The 16,948-nt window shown below is 42.1% G+C and overlaps 2 protein-coding genes across 3 annotated transcripts; both read right to left on the reverse strand.

Moving 5' to 3' along the window:
* Positions 1 to 3,373: 3,373 nt before the first annotated feature.
* Positions 3,374 to 7,505, reverse strand: si:ch211-256a21.4 (uncharacterized). Its single transcript, XM_056387777.1, has 4 exons — positions 6,993 to 7,505; positions 6,618 to 6,843; positions 4,969 to 5,160; positions 3,374 to 4,553 (listed from the first exon to the last, which is right to left on the reverse strand). The coding sequence occupies exons 2-4, from the start codon at positions 6,808 to 6,810 to the stop codon at positions 4,240 to 4,242; spliced, it is 699 nt and encodes a 232-aa protein (XP_056243752.1). The 5' UTR covers positions 6,811 to 6,843; positions 6,993 to 7,505; the 3' UTR covers positions 3,374 to 4,239.
* A 348-nt stretch (positions 7,506 to 7,853) lies between these two features.
* accs (1-aminocyclopropane-1-carboxylate synthase homolog (Arabidopsis)(non-functional)) lies at positions 7,854 to 16,457 on the reverse strand. 2 transcript variants are annotated; one of them, XM_056387772.1, is made up of 16 exons: positions 16,195 to 16,457; positions 15,398 to 16,059; positions 14,523 to 15,289; positions 14,374 to 14,433; positions 14,193 to 14,263; positions 14,007 to 14,076; positions 13,058 to 13,124; positions 12,307 to 12,404; positions 12,064 to 12,141; positions 11,763 to 11,863; positions 11,187 to 11,276; positions 11,034 to 11,079; positions 10,752 to 10,893; positions 10,247 to 10,389; positions 9,904 to 10,057; positions 7,854 to 8,798 (listed from the first exon to the last, which is right to left on the reverse strand). In XM_056387772.1, exons 2-16 carry the CDS (start codon positions 16,035 to 16,037, stop codon positions 8,380 to 8,382), a joined length of 2,946 nt encoding a protein of 981 aa, XP_056243747.1. In that variant the 5' UTR covers positions 16,038 to 16,059; positions 16,195 to 16,457; the 3' UTR covers positions 7,854 to 8,379. The 2 variants fall into 2 exon arrangements, with proteins under 2 accessions (XP_056243747.1, XP_056243746.1); XM_056387771.1 differs by having other exon boundaries at positions 16,225 to 16,456.
* Positions 16,458 to 16,948: the final 491 nt, after the last annotated feature.

The raw sequence follows: 16,948 nt of genomic DNA on the forward strand, positions 1-16,948 counted from the left end.
AGCCATGTGTTAGTGTGGCTTCAAGTAATGTGCATGCTATGAAAAAAAGCTCCCTTTTTGCTCCATGTGAGGACACTTAGAATTAAAAAAAAATCATAATAAGTAAATGTTCAACACTAGGTAGTATAGAGGGAGTGATTTCGGACACAGCCAGATTGAGTGAGTGCCTATTTGCGTACTCATTCTCACAGATCTCCTCATTGCTCTCTAAATTATTCACCCGTACAAAATTCTTTTCCCAGGATGGCTGCAACTATGTCTTCATGTCTGCCTTATATACTCTTTTTTCCCCCTCAGCCTACTCTCGCTTCACTTCCGTGTGCCATTCACTGTCATTGTGAAAAGGTGTGTGCGACTCCACTAGTAGAGCAGAACCCATTATCATAAATAGGCCAATAAGTAACTTCACACAATGTGTCTCCAAAGCAAGCACACTCTATATGCAAAGCAGAGGCGCACTGTTAAAGAAACTGGCGCCAAGTGATTATATTTGTAATTTAATTTCCTTGGTCACACAGAGATAAGAGAAGGGAGCGGCTACAGTTGGCCAGGGATGAATTGGGTGACGAGAATGGGACTACAGCTTCATTGTCTGGACTGAGATGTCCGAGACGACACCTTACGAGGAAGGGTACCGGCGGGCAGATACGGCAGCCGGCACACACTGGGATTCACAAACTCAAGTCCAAACTCAAAGACACAAAAACAACGGTGGTACTAGAGACAGCAGAGAGAGGAGTTCTGTTATGCAAAAGCGCCTGCACTCTCAAATCCAACGGATGAAAGTAAGTAAGTGCAGGATAATGAAGAAACTCCTTTTCCCCTAATGCAAGCGACGTCTCTCTCCTTTCTGTCTCACTATCCTTTGTTTCTGCTGAACAAATGTAATCAGCAGGGTGGTCTGGGTGGGATGTCAGTCACAAAGAGCAATGGCTCATTGCAGATTCTACAGGCGAGATGAACTGGGTCACTGCAAGAAAAATGACTTGAAGGACACAAAGTGTACTCTCCCCATATCCTCGTGCACCCGCTCTCTTTCTCCCTCCCTCTCTGTCTGCTTTTTCGGAGATTGTAGGACTGCAGACATCAAATTTCCTGACTTTTCCATTTTCTAAGAGCGTCCACTTATACTGATGACAGTGCAGTGGAGGGCACAATACTGCAGTGGTCAAACTCTGATTTTGACTACATCAGAGCATTGGGGGCTACATAGAGCTGGTGGTAAGGGAAGGAGAGACAGAGTAAGGTAAGGAAATCTGACACCGCGCAGGGACAGTGTGAAACTATTTTGTGACATCTCAAATCCTCTCTCCCCCTTTGTTCTCTCCTCCCCTCATCTTTATGTCTGTTTCTTCCCTGCTGTCTTGTCTTTCAGTGTATTTCCTCAGTGTCTTCACTTTGAACCCAACAGCATTAACCTGTCAGGAAAGTTACAAATGTTCTGAGTGAATTATGTAAACCACAGAGAAATAAAACTGCAAAAAGCATGGAGTTCTCGCTTTATTTCATAATTCATCATGTTCCCAGATCGAGCCAAATAAAACTTGACTTATTAAGTAGTCCAGCACATTCTGGCTCAAAATCGCCTGAAATATGCCCGACAATATTTATCACACTTTGCCTACCTGGCAAATAGAAGTCAAACACACACGCACAACAAACACATGCACATACATGCACAGATTTTTTTTTTGTGTGTGTCTGTATGTGTGTGTGTGTGTGTGTGTGTGTGTGTGTGTGTGTGTGTGCGATTTCATTACTCAGATGAAAGCAGTGTCTCACCCATTTCACCGGATTTCATTGCAGGAGGTGAAGCGATAGATGTTACACCAGCACCACCAAAAGGTAAAACAGAAAACAACAGTTTCATGCTCTCCTTTCTGTCCCTTTCCTCGCCTCCTAAATACAAACTTACAGCTCTGAAAATCAGATTAAGGATGCTTCGCCCTGGCAGCCGGCAAGTTTATTTATTTATCTTAATGAACACAACTGCAGATGCACAGGCGAGCACAGAAACACTGTATAGGCTACTGGGAGGGTAGCATGGTGGCGGTGCAGTATAATTAGTAGGATATGGCTGTATAATTGGTCTCTAATGGATATGAAGAGCAGCGGTTTAGCCCAGGCAGTGTTCTACACATGCTGCTGACCGCGGGCAGGAAACGTCGACGGCCTGTTCAATCTTGGTACCATCTTCCGATTGATGTCTCTGTAGCAAATGCCCTTCAACAATCAGCGCCCACAATCTCTCTGTGGCTATCAGGCCACCTGTCTATCTCTCTGTAGCATCTTCCTCCATTCATCTGTCATTTCTTCCTTTGTGCCTAAACATCTCACTATCTCTTTCTCTCCATCGCCACATTGATTTCGGGATGTCTTTTTCTCTGAAGGCATTCTCAACCTTTGGTCTGTTTCTCTCAGGAAGGTGAAAGAGCAGTGTTTGTGATGTTGTGATGGTGAAATGTGGAGTGTTTGTTTATGAGATGCAGGCAGCCATAAAAGACTGGGTGATTCCAAGGGCCCAGGCAGCGCATACCAGGGGAAATAACGCCAACTTTAGATGAAAAGGAAATCAAAATGTCAAAAGTGCTTTTATTTACCAAAGAAAGTAGGCTACCTGCTCTCATTATTTAACAAATGAGGTTTGAAGAGATTTCTTTGAAAAATGAGGACTGAACTACACTAACACTGCTGAGAGGCACAGCTGGACGCAAGAGGTCAACACACAGTGAATTGGATGGATTTCAAGTTTAGTTGGGGATGCTCTATAGAACAATTCTGTTCATGGATCGCGTGCTGATGCAAGACGACCTTCAAGGACATTCTCCTCATTTACACAGCAATTAAGCGCTATCCTGTTGGTAAATTGAAAAAGAGACAAAAATCCTCTGTGGATTTAATAACAAACTCATTACCAGGGCCCAACAGGGCGGAACTGCCTTTTAATTAGAGCAACACCTGATTAACGCCCAATTAACAGAGCCAGAGCCACTTAATTCTCCCCCACTTTGGCAGGTTGAGAACATAAACATAAGCAGTCCAGCATCGGAGTGCTTCCTCTCCTCCTGGGAACGTGTGAGAGAAAAGTAAATAACGACTTTGGAGGCCGTCTGTTGTCTGGTGGTCCAAATGCTCTGCAGAGCTGGAAACCGTACGCTGGAGATGCATGAGGTAAGTGTTTCAAAGAGGAAACAGATGTAGGACTGGCTGGCAAAAACTCCTGCTTCACTAACCGTGAAACTCCTGTTGGGCTGATGTAAGACAACTGCCCCATCAGTGGACGTTTGTGTTCAGCCTCAAGATACCCACTGCCATTGTTCCTAATCTCCGATTATACTCTTTTACCTTTAAGACAGACACAGCCTCAAGGATGTGAACTTTTACAACTTTTATTTAGCTTTGGAGTGTGGACAGCATGAGAACAGCACAGTCACACAATGGTTTGTTGAACATACATGCAGTACATTTTGGTATCCATATGACTGTAATATATGTATTTTTTAAAATTAAAATAAGGGATAATATAAAAAAGCTTATGACCTCAGGTATTTGTGCTATTGCTCGTCATCGGCATACATAAAGAAAAGAACACTGTGTATTATTTGCTGTAGTATTTCACAATAGGCATGATGTCCCCTTACATCATATAATAAAGCTTTCGCCACACATTTGAACCAATAAAATGACATATTTTAAAATAAACAATTCCTCTTTGATTGAGTTTTACTCTCAAAAGTGTCACATGGTCATCACAAGATGGCACTATTTTAACATTCATCAAGTACACTGCAGCACCTACTAAATGGTTCAGGTAAAGGTACAAGTTCAAAGTTAAAACTTGGATGTGTTCCCGGCCCAGAGGCAAACCTGGACAAACATTTGTGAGTTTTTAAATCTTTGCAAACACCAATTCCTCCTCGTCACCTTGTCGAAGGACAGTTCTCATCTTACATTTGGTGTCAAGTTTCTCTGCCAGCATTGTTGGTCCTTAGTGTGTTTTTCATTTGATTTCAGTCCATATTGAAAACAAACCGCCACCACGGTCAACAGGAAGCTGGAGCATTCAGTCCCACTGACTTCAGGATTCAGCTAATCTTGATTCCACTAGACTTCAGTCATAAAAGCCACAGGATTGCTGCTTTCTCTGAGTCTGTGTGCATTAATGTGTAACTTTCACACATTCACTTTCATATTCAATCTCAATCATCAATCTGTCATGTCCCCATGTTTCCACGCCATTCAAAGTGATGACATACAACTTTTTGGACTCATGTTACTTTTGCTGTTACCAGGGTTATAGCCATCGCTGAAAAATCGTTTAGAGGCATTATGTTGAGACGAAATCCGCCACGACTCCACAGCCTTCTCCAAGTCTGGTAGGATGTCTGGAACGACAACTTGTTCAGCGATAAAGACTATCATCTCCACGACCAGCAGCAGGACCCAGCCTACAGCCCCAAGCCAGTAGGAAGAGCCGAGGCTGGAGATGTCTTGACGGATTTCTTCTCGGTGCTGATATGTGAAAAAAGACCAGCTGAGGAGGAAGAAGAAACCTGACAGAAGAGAAAAACGAGTCAAATCAAGTATTATTGCGTGGGATAAAAGTCATTAAGGTCAGTTATTACATGCCTGGAGCTTCAGAAAAGAGTTTATATGATAATGAAGTGCAATTCCACGGAAAGTAAAAAGTCTCTTTAACAACCGCTGTCTTGCAGGGTATGCAAATGAGTAGTACATAAAAAAATTTCTGTAGGTGTGGGTTTGACATGAACTACACAAACCAAAAGGCTATTTAGAAGTTAATTGGAAATGGGGCTATTTTCACTCCTTTACTTGGTATGTATATATTATTTAAAAACTCCCAAAACATCAACAGTCTAATTATCAATAAAGTGAAACATAAAAACAAGCTGTATGTGCTCAGGGAAACAAATGTTTAACATATTCAAAGCAGTGCTGCGCTGTTACCTGTAGAGGCCATGGTGAGTAGCAGCAGGGTGGTGGGGTAGAGGGCCTGTCCTGCCATGAGGAGAGAGCGAGTGTTGGAGTAGGAGCGCACCGTCTGAGACGTCCAGCAGAGGGCAAACACGAGACACAGAGCTCCAGTGCTCATGGCCATCAGGAAGGAAAGAACCCCAAATACCCTCTCTGCTTCCTGGGCTGGAAGACACAAAACACACACACACACAGGAGGTAAACTAGACTGATATTCACCGTGCACCGCCATAGTTACACGATAATATTCAGCATGATGAAGTGAAACACGCTGAAGTGATGACACACTCTGGATGCCCCCCAGACAACAGGTGCCTGCCTCCAACTGAAACTGCAAGAGTAAAATCAAGAGTTTGTGTACTTTTTCAGTACTTTTATAGGGACTGTGGGTAGAATCACACTGTATTTGACTCAATCTGAAAATGTGTTCACACAATGAAAAATGACACATTGGAGTAAAACAAATACTGACAAGGGACTTCATTTCTTTTTTACATCGACCAGCAGTTGGTTTTAGTTAGTCTGTTGCTAATAGTTACCTGTACTGGCACCGCTCTGTCGCAGTTTGACTGACATGGTTACCAACAACTGTTTTATCACCTGTCTGCGACCAAGCAAATGACAATTGAAGCTGTTTAGTGATTGTCCATTTAAGCTGCCAACCATGCTGGCCCTCATGCAACCTGACTGAGACTAATGTGTTGCTAAAAAGAAACATACAACCAGAAGGCTAACCATTGAATAAATCAACTACCTGTACTGTATTTTACTCTTTTTGCTTCTACCTTTGCGTGCTCAGGATGTTCGTTTAATACATGACTCATTGTGTCACTAATGCAGTTCATTCACAGGTAATGCTTTGTTTCTTCCTCTTAGCATAGTCTAAACATTCTGATTCCAGTTTAGTTACATGTCACTGTACTGATTAATATTTCAGTACCTTTGGTCTTACTTTTATTTTTTCTAGTATCTTTAATCTTTTCTATCATTGGATTTGTGGCCAAATGCTGCTTTCAGAGTTCAAGTAAAAACATGAAAGGACAAGAGCTGTCTTTAGCCTTTACAGGAAGTGGATTAGCTCTCTGCATACCTGTGCACGCACTGTGAGGACACAGGAAATGAACCCAAAGGTGTGTTTGCATAATAAAAACATCAGTGGGATAAAACAAAGTCACGGGAGCTATTTTCTCAAGGTTAACAATATCAAGATTTAGTTGGCTGACAAAGACCAAGTTCCAGCTGATTTCAGCACATCTGCCTGCAGCCAAGTGTGAGACCTTTAGCGGATACAAAGAATGCACTTCATTTGGGACAGGAGCAAGAACAAACTTGTTCACAAATCCTGAGAAGCTCTTCTGAAGCCCTGTTTTTTTCAGATGCTCTTCCTGATATTAATCCCCACTAGAGATTCAGAGATGTAAAGTAAGTCCCCCTAAGGCTGATCTCTAGCAGAACCAGTGCCTCATAAAACACAGCATAGCAAAAGGACATATCTATACTTCATTATAAATGCTACCCATGTTTTCATTCCAAAGCTTTAACCTAACCCCGAGCGACAGCTTTAGACAGATGACAAATTTGATTTGTTGACAGCAGAAAAATTTTTAAAAAAAGGTGCTCACCATTGAAGACAGTGCCGTGTTTACGACCGTCTTGATCAGCGGTATTGTTATTCCACTCTGCCCAGAGTCCCCTCTCCTTCAGCCAGAAGGGTGTCCAGACTGCATAGCACACACACAGGCAACCTGCCAACCCCACACAGGACTGAGCAAACCTGAAGCGACTGATGGAGTCCCCTAACTCCAGAAACTTCATTTTTCTACTCGACTGAGAGACAGGCAGGGAAAACTGGAGACAGGGAGAAGAAAAAAAAAAAGAGTTACTAGAGTGTACTGAAGTTGTGTAACAGCAAGTGCGTCTATTTAAAAACTAACTGTTATTTTATTCATATAAATCAGCTGTAAAAATGTAGAATTATAATGAAAGTACAGTCTTACCTTTGTTGTTGAGGAGGACAGAAACTGTCAGGAACAAAGCCGTGAAGTTAGTCCGCCAATAAATGGAAGAAAGATTAGAGTCCAGGAGCTGCTAGTGTTTACTACTCTACAAACACGACTGTACAAACACGTTCAACACCCTGACACATTATTACTTGCACTGCTCATGACCACAAGCACCTACATGCACATCAGACCCTTGAGTTTTACTCCGCCTCTGCTGCAGTGGAAACTCCCCCAGTAAGCTGTTAAATTTCCCCGAGAAGTCTCAAACTCTCCACTATGATCTAACCCCACTGTTTAGAAAGTGAAAGCATTAAAAAAAAATAATAAAAGTGGCCATTCAATATTTCAGGAAGCAGAAGTTGACATTAAAAAAGGAGGAATAAAGAATAAGTGTTAAAGGAAGTTAAAATGTTATAAAGTCCCTTGATACTTGAGAGATACTCTTCACAGCAATATATCACTCATTTTGTTTGTCAAATGCAGAAACTGTGTGTGTGTGTGTGTGTGTGTGTGTGTGTGTGTGTGTGTGTGTGTGTGTGTGTGGGGCATTTAAGGAAATCCCACTCTCGATCTCTCACAGTGGGCTACAATGTGTTGTGGCTGCTGGCACTTTCAACCTCAGATATTTCTCCCCTTCGTCATAACTATCACCCCCTTCGCTTTCCTATGGTGCAATGGAACGCGCCCACAGATAACCCAAAAGCAAGTTTTTAAAAAATGTCAAACTGAAAACCTTCAAAGAGTGTTTAGTATAAAATAAGATATTACATATCTTTAAGATATTTAATATCTATCTATTTTTCTCAGCGGCCAATTGAGATTTACTCAAAATGAAAGATTATGGTAAAAAAAAGATGTAATAATTCAGGCCTTTATTTATTTACCCATCATTAACTTTACAGGAAGTACAATACATTCTGATAAAATAAAGTGCATATGATTAAAATAATAAAAATGTTTAATTCAGATTAAGAGATTTCAAAAGTTTGAGAATAGAACGTGACGGCTTTTGGTTGACTTACATTTGGCATTCACTTTGACAATTTGAGTAAACAAACATAAATCTTTTGACTCTGGGTTACAAAAAGGCAAGGCAGTCTCCCACAGCAGCTTAAAACTAAGGCCTCAAGATGCAGATCGAAAAGTACTCTGCCCTGTTCTTCCATCCTGGCCTTGCCTGCGATGCTTTTTGCTTCTTGTTTCCTCTTTAGCTGGCTTGCGGCGAATGTTTCCTCTTCACTCCTCAAAAACAGGCATCAGATTTGACCTTGTGTCAGGTGTTTGTATTAGGCTTTTCACCATAAAGGCAGGGAGTGAGAGGGATGCCTAAGTACTGCCTCTTGAAATTTGGCAGCTACATTCGTGGCTGTTTATCCTAAGCTTACTTTCTGGCTCTTTGCAGCAGGGCCTTGAATACATCAAGAATCTCTGGGTCCTCTCCGGCAGACAGCTCCGGAGTGTTTTTCTCCAGCCAATCAGAAGAGCGGATTTGATGCCTGAGAGTACCAATCAGAGAGTCCAGACCCTCTGCGGGTTTCGATGCTTGGCAGCCCAGCAAAACAAACTCCTCAGTGGTCAACGAGCCTGTGTCAGGAACAGGGCTATCCTTCTCCTTCAGCTGGTCTGATGACTTGATCTGGGGTGATGATGTTGAATTAACAATCGCAGTATTGTCTGGATCTGCACTGTCCTCTTTCACTGACTTTTTGCTCTCCTCACTGGCTTCTTTGATGGAGTGTGAATCAGGGCTGGCACCTTTCTCCTCAATTTCCTTCAACGCCTCCCCGATTCGCTTCAGGCCTGAAATAACAAGAAACATTAACAAGTCAGTGACTATTATCCAATCGATACATAGTTTAAGACACAAAGCAGGAGATAACCTGAAATAACACAAACCATTTACTGAGTAAATTAAATAATAGATATCATCTAATCAATGTCTAGTTTAAGTTTGAAAATGTGAATTAGGAATAACTACTTGCTACTTGAAAATTTTAAAAATAGGTATAATCTTTTTTTATACATAATTAAAGACACAGAGTGGCTGAACAATGGAGTGGGCATAAAAAGTTCAAAACATGGAGGATTCTGTAAGTACTGTTTATCAGTAAAACTGTTGCAAAAAATCTTGGCATAATCATGGATAGCAATTTAAACTTCAGGAGTCATATTAACCACATCACAAGATCATCTTTCTACCACCTAAAAAATATATCTAAGTTAAGAAGTTTTCTATCAAAACCTGACTCGGAAAAATTAATTCATGCATTCATAACTAGCAGATTAGATTACTGTAACGGCCTATTCACTGGCCTCGCAAACACAAGCATTCGACAATTACAATTAATTCAAAATGCAGCAGCACGTATTCTCACTGGTACAAAAAAATATCAACACATCACACCTGTTCTTAAAACCCTGCACTGGTTACCCGTCAAAAAAAGAATAGATTTCAAAGTCCTCCTGTTAGTTTATAAAGCACTAAATGGTCTTGCACCTCAGTACCTAACAGACATGCTAATTACCTACACACCAGTAATATCCCTCAGGTCCACAAACACTAGTACACTAGTCATTCCCCGCACCAAAACTCAGGAAGGGGAGGCTGCATTTTCTGTTTATGCCCCACGCAGGTGGAACAGTTTGCCTGAGGCAGTAAAGACTGCCCCGTCAGTCAATCTTTTTAAAAATAGGTTAAAAACTTTTCTCCTCTTAACAGCGTTTGATTGAACGTATGTGCGTGTGTGTGTGTGTGCGCTTGTCTACTCTGTGCTATTTGTATTGTTTTTTTTTTTTTTGTTTTGTTTTGTTGTATGCTGTAAAGCGCATTGTGTCTGCCTTGCGCATGAAATGCGCTCTATAAATAAAGTAAAGTAAAGTAAAGTATCATATACTGCAAACTGACCGAGCTGAAGGTGGTGCTGTTGGTCTGCGAAGACGATGCGGAACCAGCCGGGCGTGGAGCAGGAGAAGGCCTGGCCGCAGCTCAACACCACCTTGTGTCTGAGGAAACTCCTCCACAGAGACAACTCCTCCTCAAACGACGACTCTCTGAGGTACTATCGACACGGAGAGACAGACACATCAAGCCTGCGGGAATGTGCACACAATGTTCTCAAGAAATTACCATGTGGCCCATTAAGTTAAAGAGAATTAAATGACTGTGATATTTGCACTTCACTTGGCTATGCACAAGTTAGAGTTGAATTAACAGCCCCGAGATCTTTATCTAACGGTGGTGTTGTCACCTTCCTCAGGTCAGCCCAGACGTACAGCGCAGCAGGCCTGTCCAGATAGGGGATGCCCATGCTCTGCAGCTCTCCTGTCAGGAAGCTGTGAGCAGCTTTCAGTCGGCCTCTGTTCTCAGGCAAAAATTCCTCACTGATCCACTCTACAACATGAAAATATAAAGTGACAATTGCTGAGTGTAAATCAAATGTTACGAGTCTTTGTGCAGTGTGATGTGCAGCAGAGCCTCATGCTATGCTCCTGTCATATCAGTGTATGCAGAAAAAAAGGGGGATGATATCCCTCAGAAGTGAGGAAAGTGCTAGTAGGAAGTAAATGTTTGAATTGTTGAAAAGCCTGCATCTAAAATAATTTGCATTTATGAATTTAAATGTGTGAATTTTGACTTGTTTTTCCCGAAAAGGAGGCTGAAGTGAGGATTATTTTTCCGGTTGTGTTTCGGGTAAACCTGACGTGACGACTACAGCATGTTTACAAAAGCACACTTTAAGCTTGGATCCATACCTCTGTCCTGAAGCAGTTGTGCTACCTGGTGCTGCGTGGTTCCAGGGACACCATGGAAGGAGCCCAGCTGGGCCAAAGCCTCCACGAGGTCTCTATTCTCGGTATACAGAGTGCCTATTCTGAGTCCTGACATTGCAAAGTCCTAGAAGGAACAAGAAGAAGTAAATGAGAAGGAGCTGTGAAAGCAAACACCCACTGAAGAAAAGCAGAGATTTTACTGACAGCAGGGATATAAAAAGTCTCACAGTCTCATACTCTCATAGAGCACAGCACGGTATGTACCTTGCTCATCCCCCACATTACATGCGTCCTCTGTGGGTCGGGCAAACTGAAATAAGGGCACATTATTAGCAGTTAAGGGGCTGTCTTCAGACACAGCTGAGATGATTAAGGGTCTAATAGAGTAATCATGCGGAGGTTAGGTTCACACAGTACCTGTCTACACTGAGGACACTGTGAAAGGTGACAGATTTATCAAAGACCGTCAGCATGTACACTTCATCTACAATGGCATGGAGCTCATTCCTAAAGCAGGAAAAGACGGAGAGAAAGATAATATAAATATATACAGTGCAGCATTAATAAACCTTCATGTGATGTTGTTAATAAGAAATAAGAAAATGCAACATAAATGTAAAATGGGTCCTTCAACGTCCTGTGTCAGCGTAAAAGCACTGTGGTTTATGGTTACAACAGCTCAGTGCCTGCAAGGGTCGATAGAGGGAGTTATTCTGGCAAAATCATTTAGGAAACAATAGATGATGCAGGAGACTCCTTGGCACATGGCTGCACTTGACAATATGCTGATGGTTAAGAAAGGTGATAAAACTCCATCAAGGGTGCGTGATATTCAACACACACGGGATGGAGCTCTCAGCCGTAAAATGAAAGGGTTCACACTGGGAACTGTATGCAGTGGCCTGGCAATGTGCTTAAAGGAGCCACAGGATTGTAGACTGGGGGGATTACAGTGTTAGGCCACAGCGTGAGATAACAGTGGGGCAGACATACCTTTTGGCAAATTCCAAGAAGGCAATCATCTCCTCCGGGGTGTAGATCTCAGCCAGAGGGTTGTGAGGGTTCATCAGTATAACAGCTCGGATAGTCAACCCCTGAAACAGGAAGCGAGTGTCTGCATTAATACAAACGTACAGACTGTTTCAGTCTTTAAAGCTACAAAAAAAATCCTTGAGAAAAAAAGAAGAGCATCCACGGCCTTTATTTAATCTCTTTGACAAAGTATTTTTTAAGTGGTCTTGTGTTTCTTCAAATATTCATCTAAGGCTTAAGAAAACATGCATGCATGAATTACCTCTTGCTTAGCCATTTTCAGACCTTCTTCTAGTTTCCCTACAGTGAGGTGGAAGGGTCGACTGTCTTTGCTATCAGCCTTGAAATAAAAAATAACAAGAGGAAAAGGGAAAATATATTAGCATCCAAATTAGACAGCTGAGAATACAATCTACACATGATGCACTTCAAGCTGAACGCAAGCCCACTAGAATGCATACAACAAATGCAACTACTGGAAGAAAATCAGGTTGTGTTTTCCTACCTCACAGTCCAGAGGAACATGGAAGAGTTTAACATCACTATACAAATGCAGATCTTCAGTGATCACACCGTAGAAAGGAGTAGGAATAAGAATGGCATCTACAACATGAAAAACACAATGACCACATGAAACACATATCATCTCTATACAAATTATAAATTACTTATACTATACTTACTTATGAATGTTCTCTTGTACACACAAACCATATATGTTCAACTGATGCATTCATGGACAATCCACAATGATTCATATAAGCTACTATTTAGGTTATTAGTGTTCATTTTCATTGTTAATTTGGATGCAATTTGTACAATTTGCCACTCTAATTTTGCCAGACATATTAGCATAAATGCAGGGCTTAGCATCTTTGTGATCCATGTTATTAGCAAATAGATGAACATCAGCTGCTTTTCATACTCATGATTATTATTATTAAATTAAGGCAATTATTGAGCAAAACAAATATACTACATTGCTTAAAATTAGGCCTTGCTTGCAGTGCAGTGACACAAAACAATAAGCAATTCATGTAGCTGCCTAAATAATTTTGAAGGATTGTTTTGTTTAAATAATTACGCTACAACTTCTTTCTCTGTTATGCTTTATATGCTGATCATTTTTTATACAATAGAAAGGCAAAAAAAGAAACTTGGCCAGATTTCCCATTGCTATTATGCACACATTTGTCTTCATACAAAATAGATATGGTTGTATTGTATGTGTTTGTCAATGCATTTTGTGATCTCACCTTTAGGGTCACAAATTACTGCAGCAATACACGAGAAGAGGGAGCCACAGCCATTCATCACCACAACCTGAGCAAACACAAAAGACCTCATTAAGGCGCAGAAGGAGGCCTGATAAATATGCTACATATTCATACACCTACTAAAGCAGCCATTCATTACATCTGCAAATTAAGTTGCTCGCCCTCAAAACGCTATGTTAGTTCAACTGTAGCGTTTGGCATCTTTATAATCATCAGTAAGTTAATCAGATAAATTAACTGATTCCACAGCCTTCATTTTTGAAAACGAATGGCTACAATCTGGAACACAGAACCTTCCTGCTGTGATCCAACAGTGCTAACCACTGCTCCACAGTGCCCTGCTCTCACAAATACAAATTGACTAATTACAGGAACACAAAAAAAGAAAAGTGTATTTTATATTTGTCTGTGGTGGAAAATGTTTTTAAATTGTCTCATGGAAATGCCACATATTAACAATTTTATCAAAAGTAAAAGTTTTGCGTTGTGTGTCATATAGTTTAGAGTTACAAATGAAGTATGGTTCCTTTCAGACTTAAATGATTCATGAATTAATGTATATTCATGGTGGTTGAGGTGGCACTGCAGTAATAGTTTTCAGCAGTTTAATCTCTTAGAGATTAATTATATTTTCTAATTTTTGTACAGAATGTGAATGCCACAGTAAAATAAAAAAAAATTAAAAATTCTCCCCTTCTTCCCCTCCACAAATTGTGGAGAAAAGTTAAATATTGTAGTCTTACAAAATGTAAATGCTTTTATGTGCAAGAACCTTAGAAGTGTACACAGTGTATGAGTAACTATATGTTGCTGCATTTTCTGCTTCTTTTAAGTTGTAGTATATTGCAAACTGTAGCATTTGTCTCATACATACTGTTCACATTACGTGTGTTACATTCCAGAGTTAAAAGCAATAATCTTCACTCACATTGTCAGCTTTGAGTGGGTTTGGAGAACAGCAGTAGTGAGTCAGGAACTTTGCAACCGCCTCTCTCAGGCTGAAAAGGAGGAGGATGTAAAGGTTGCAAGGAAAGTTAATGTTTGAAAGGTCTTTTTTAAAATGTTACAAATGTGTTTCCTTATTTCTTAATATAAATCCACTTTTTTCTCTTACAATGTGTGCCCCCTCCAGTCGGAATACTGCAACAAGGATGGGTCAATATGGAGCATGTCAGGCTTGGTCAGCTGTAGCAGAGATGCAAATGAAATTCATTTGTCAGTGTGGGCGAAATCATTTAGAATAATGTACATTAATGTACAAGATTACTGGAATCTGACTGTGCTATTTATCTCACCCGTTTGTGAAGAAGATCATAGCAGAGTTTGTTCTCACTGGTTCCCATGTTGATGACACCCTGGAGATGAAAGGTAAAAGAGGATCTTAGAAGTTTTATAACAAATCAGAGCAGCTACAAGTAGATTTAACTATGTAACACAGTCTTACATCAGGGTTGTCTGTGTCATGGTGTTTGTTCATTCCATATTGGGCATAGCCTTCCTGGAGAATGCCTTGATGCTGTCGGATGCTGTTACCGCGATTCGACAGGTACACGCTACGGCCGGGAGTTTCTGTACCTTTCAGCGTTGCCAAAACATTCTGAGACATTTTGCAGGCCTTGTCAGATGTAGGCGGTGTTGACATTGTTGTTGTCTCTTGAGTGGAAACAGCCTGTGCCGTGGGAGCTTCTGAGGGCGGCTGAGATAACGATGATGAGACGGAGGGGGCGACGGCGGTGCTCAGGGAAGCTGACAGATGAGCTTGGGGTGAAGCACACGGGTCAGTCGGTGTTGTCACAGTGGTCGGAGCAGCCTGTCCGACAGCAGCCAATGCCCCCGTGAGCATGCTGAACAGGCGGAGCTCATGCTGGCGCTCCTGTTCCGCCCTCCTCTCCTCCCTCTGTTCCCTGCGCTCCTCGGCCTGAAACTCTCTCTCTAGCCGCGCCTCCTCCAGGGAGAGGAGGCGCTCCTCTGCTGACTGCTGCCAGTTCAGGAAGCTGGCCAGGGCTTTATCCAGGCTCCCTTGGCTGCCACATCTAGCACCTCCGTGGCTCCATGATGATTTCCCACCCCTGCGACGCTTCCTCTGTCTCGCAGAAGTTGAGGGGTGAGAACCCTCCTTAGCGGGTGGCTCAGGTGTGTCAAGAGGCCCAGGACCACCAACCGCATGGGTGGCAGCTGTGGCAGAGCCAGCAATGTTCAGTTCACTAAAACCTGGGGATATGAAAAACAGAAATCACTTTTCAACTACCTACCACTTTGTAATCTTATATTGATGGCCATAATAGTGATGATAGTAATGATAACATTTGGATTGACAACCTGAAGGTGAGATTCTTGCATTTATTGAGCTCTCTCCTCGACCAAGTGTGTCCTCTGGGCCCAATAGAGATTGCCCATCCGTCTCCTGGTCATCTGCAGATCCATAGTACATCTCAGGGGGTGCAACACTCGAGTTCAGCATGCTCTCTTCAACATCTTCACATTTTATATCCAGAGGATCTCCCGTTTTTGGAGGCTGACCAAAGAGAAACCCACCTGAGGAAGCAGGACCAAAGGCGCCAGGTGGAACTCCTTGCAGGTATGCATCGGGTCCACCCGGACTCTGAAACACCTGTTGTGCTATGACAGCTCCGCCCAGGGAGGAGTAGGTGATGGCCGGTCGGTTCGCCAGCACTCTGTCCATCACATCATAAAACTTCCAAGACCTCATTTTGTGGTTGTCCTTGATGCGCCGATATTCCAGCTTCATTTTTTTAATCTTCTCTCTACACTGGTCACCTGTGCGATAGATGCCCTTTTCACGCAAGATGTGGGCTATGCGGTCAAACACACGTTGGTTGCGCAGTGAGCTCTCCAGTTCAATCTGGACCGACTCATCGGACCACAGCTGGAGCAGCTCCACTATCTCCGGGTCGGTCCAGTTGCTGCCTCGCTCATGCCTCCTGCCGCGAAAGTCCATTCTCTAAGTTACAGGACGTATTCTGCAACAAATGAAGAGGGATAATGTAAGAAAAGAGCAGCCCAGCTCTGTCACCCTAACTCCAACAACACCAAGAAACAATGGGGCTTTAAATGTATACATCATGTCCATAGGTCACGAAAAAGAAAATACATACACGTTATTTTATCCACTTGTGTTCTCTCACCGTAAATCAAAAGTCCAGCTCTTCAGAAACAGATTGTTGTGGAGCTGTCACTCACTTGTGACATCCACGTACCGTAGGTCGACACATGTCACGGCTGGTTAACCCGGTTTGGAGTGGTTTGGAATGGCAAGGCTTTGTCCAGCCGGTGCTAAAATGTATAATTCATTCTTAACAGCAAATCAGTCAGAACTTGGCGAAACGGGGAATAGACGCGTACAAAAATATCTACATCCGGGTTGACGGCACATGCGTGCTGTCCTTATTCCGGGATAACTTTGGTCCGTGTTAACGGGGGAGCTGCTGAAAGCAGGCTGGATTTCACTTATACCAGGCTGTAACGGGGTAGACACAACCATGCGAGTCACAAGCGCTTTGTGTTATGGCCCCCTCTACCGTGCGGTATGGTGTTTCAGCCAAGTTTGTAACTTCAATAGATATCCACAAGATGGCGGTCATGCACAGCGATACAAACCCGCCATCTGGAAAAAACGAAGAGTATGTGTTTTGTGTACAGGCGTGGCCCGGAATTCCTTTGTAACGATAAAATAGCCATGGCAGCGGTTGATAACAAAGCAAACCGCCATCATTCTAACAAAAACGATTTTTTCTTATCATTAGGAAACCGTTGATTGAAGTCTGTCACTAAATATTATTGCGTTGTATTAATATGCACTTTTTTTTACTGAAATAATAGACTTATACTTTTATATTATTCCACGAATTG

The sequence above is a fragment of the Seriola aureovittata genome, chromosome 10 (assembly GCF_021018895.1).
Source record: "Seriola aureovittata isolate HTS-2021-v1 ecotype China chromosome 10, ASM2101889v1, whole genome shotgun sequence".
Classification (NCBI taxonomy): Eukaryota; Metazoa; Chordata; class Actinopteri; order Carangiformes; family Carangidae; genus Seriola; species Seriola aureovittata.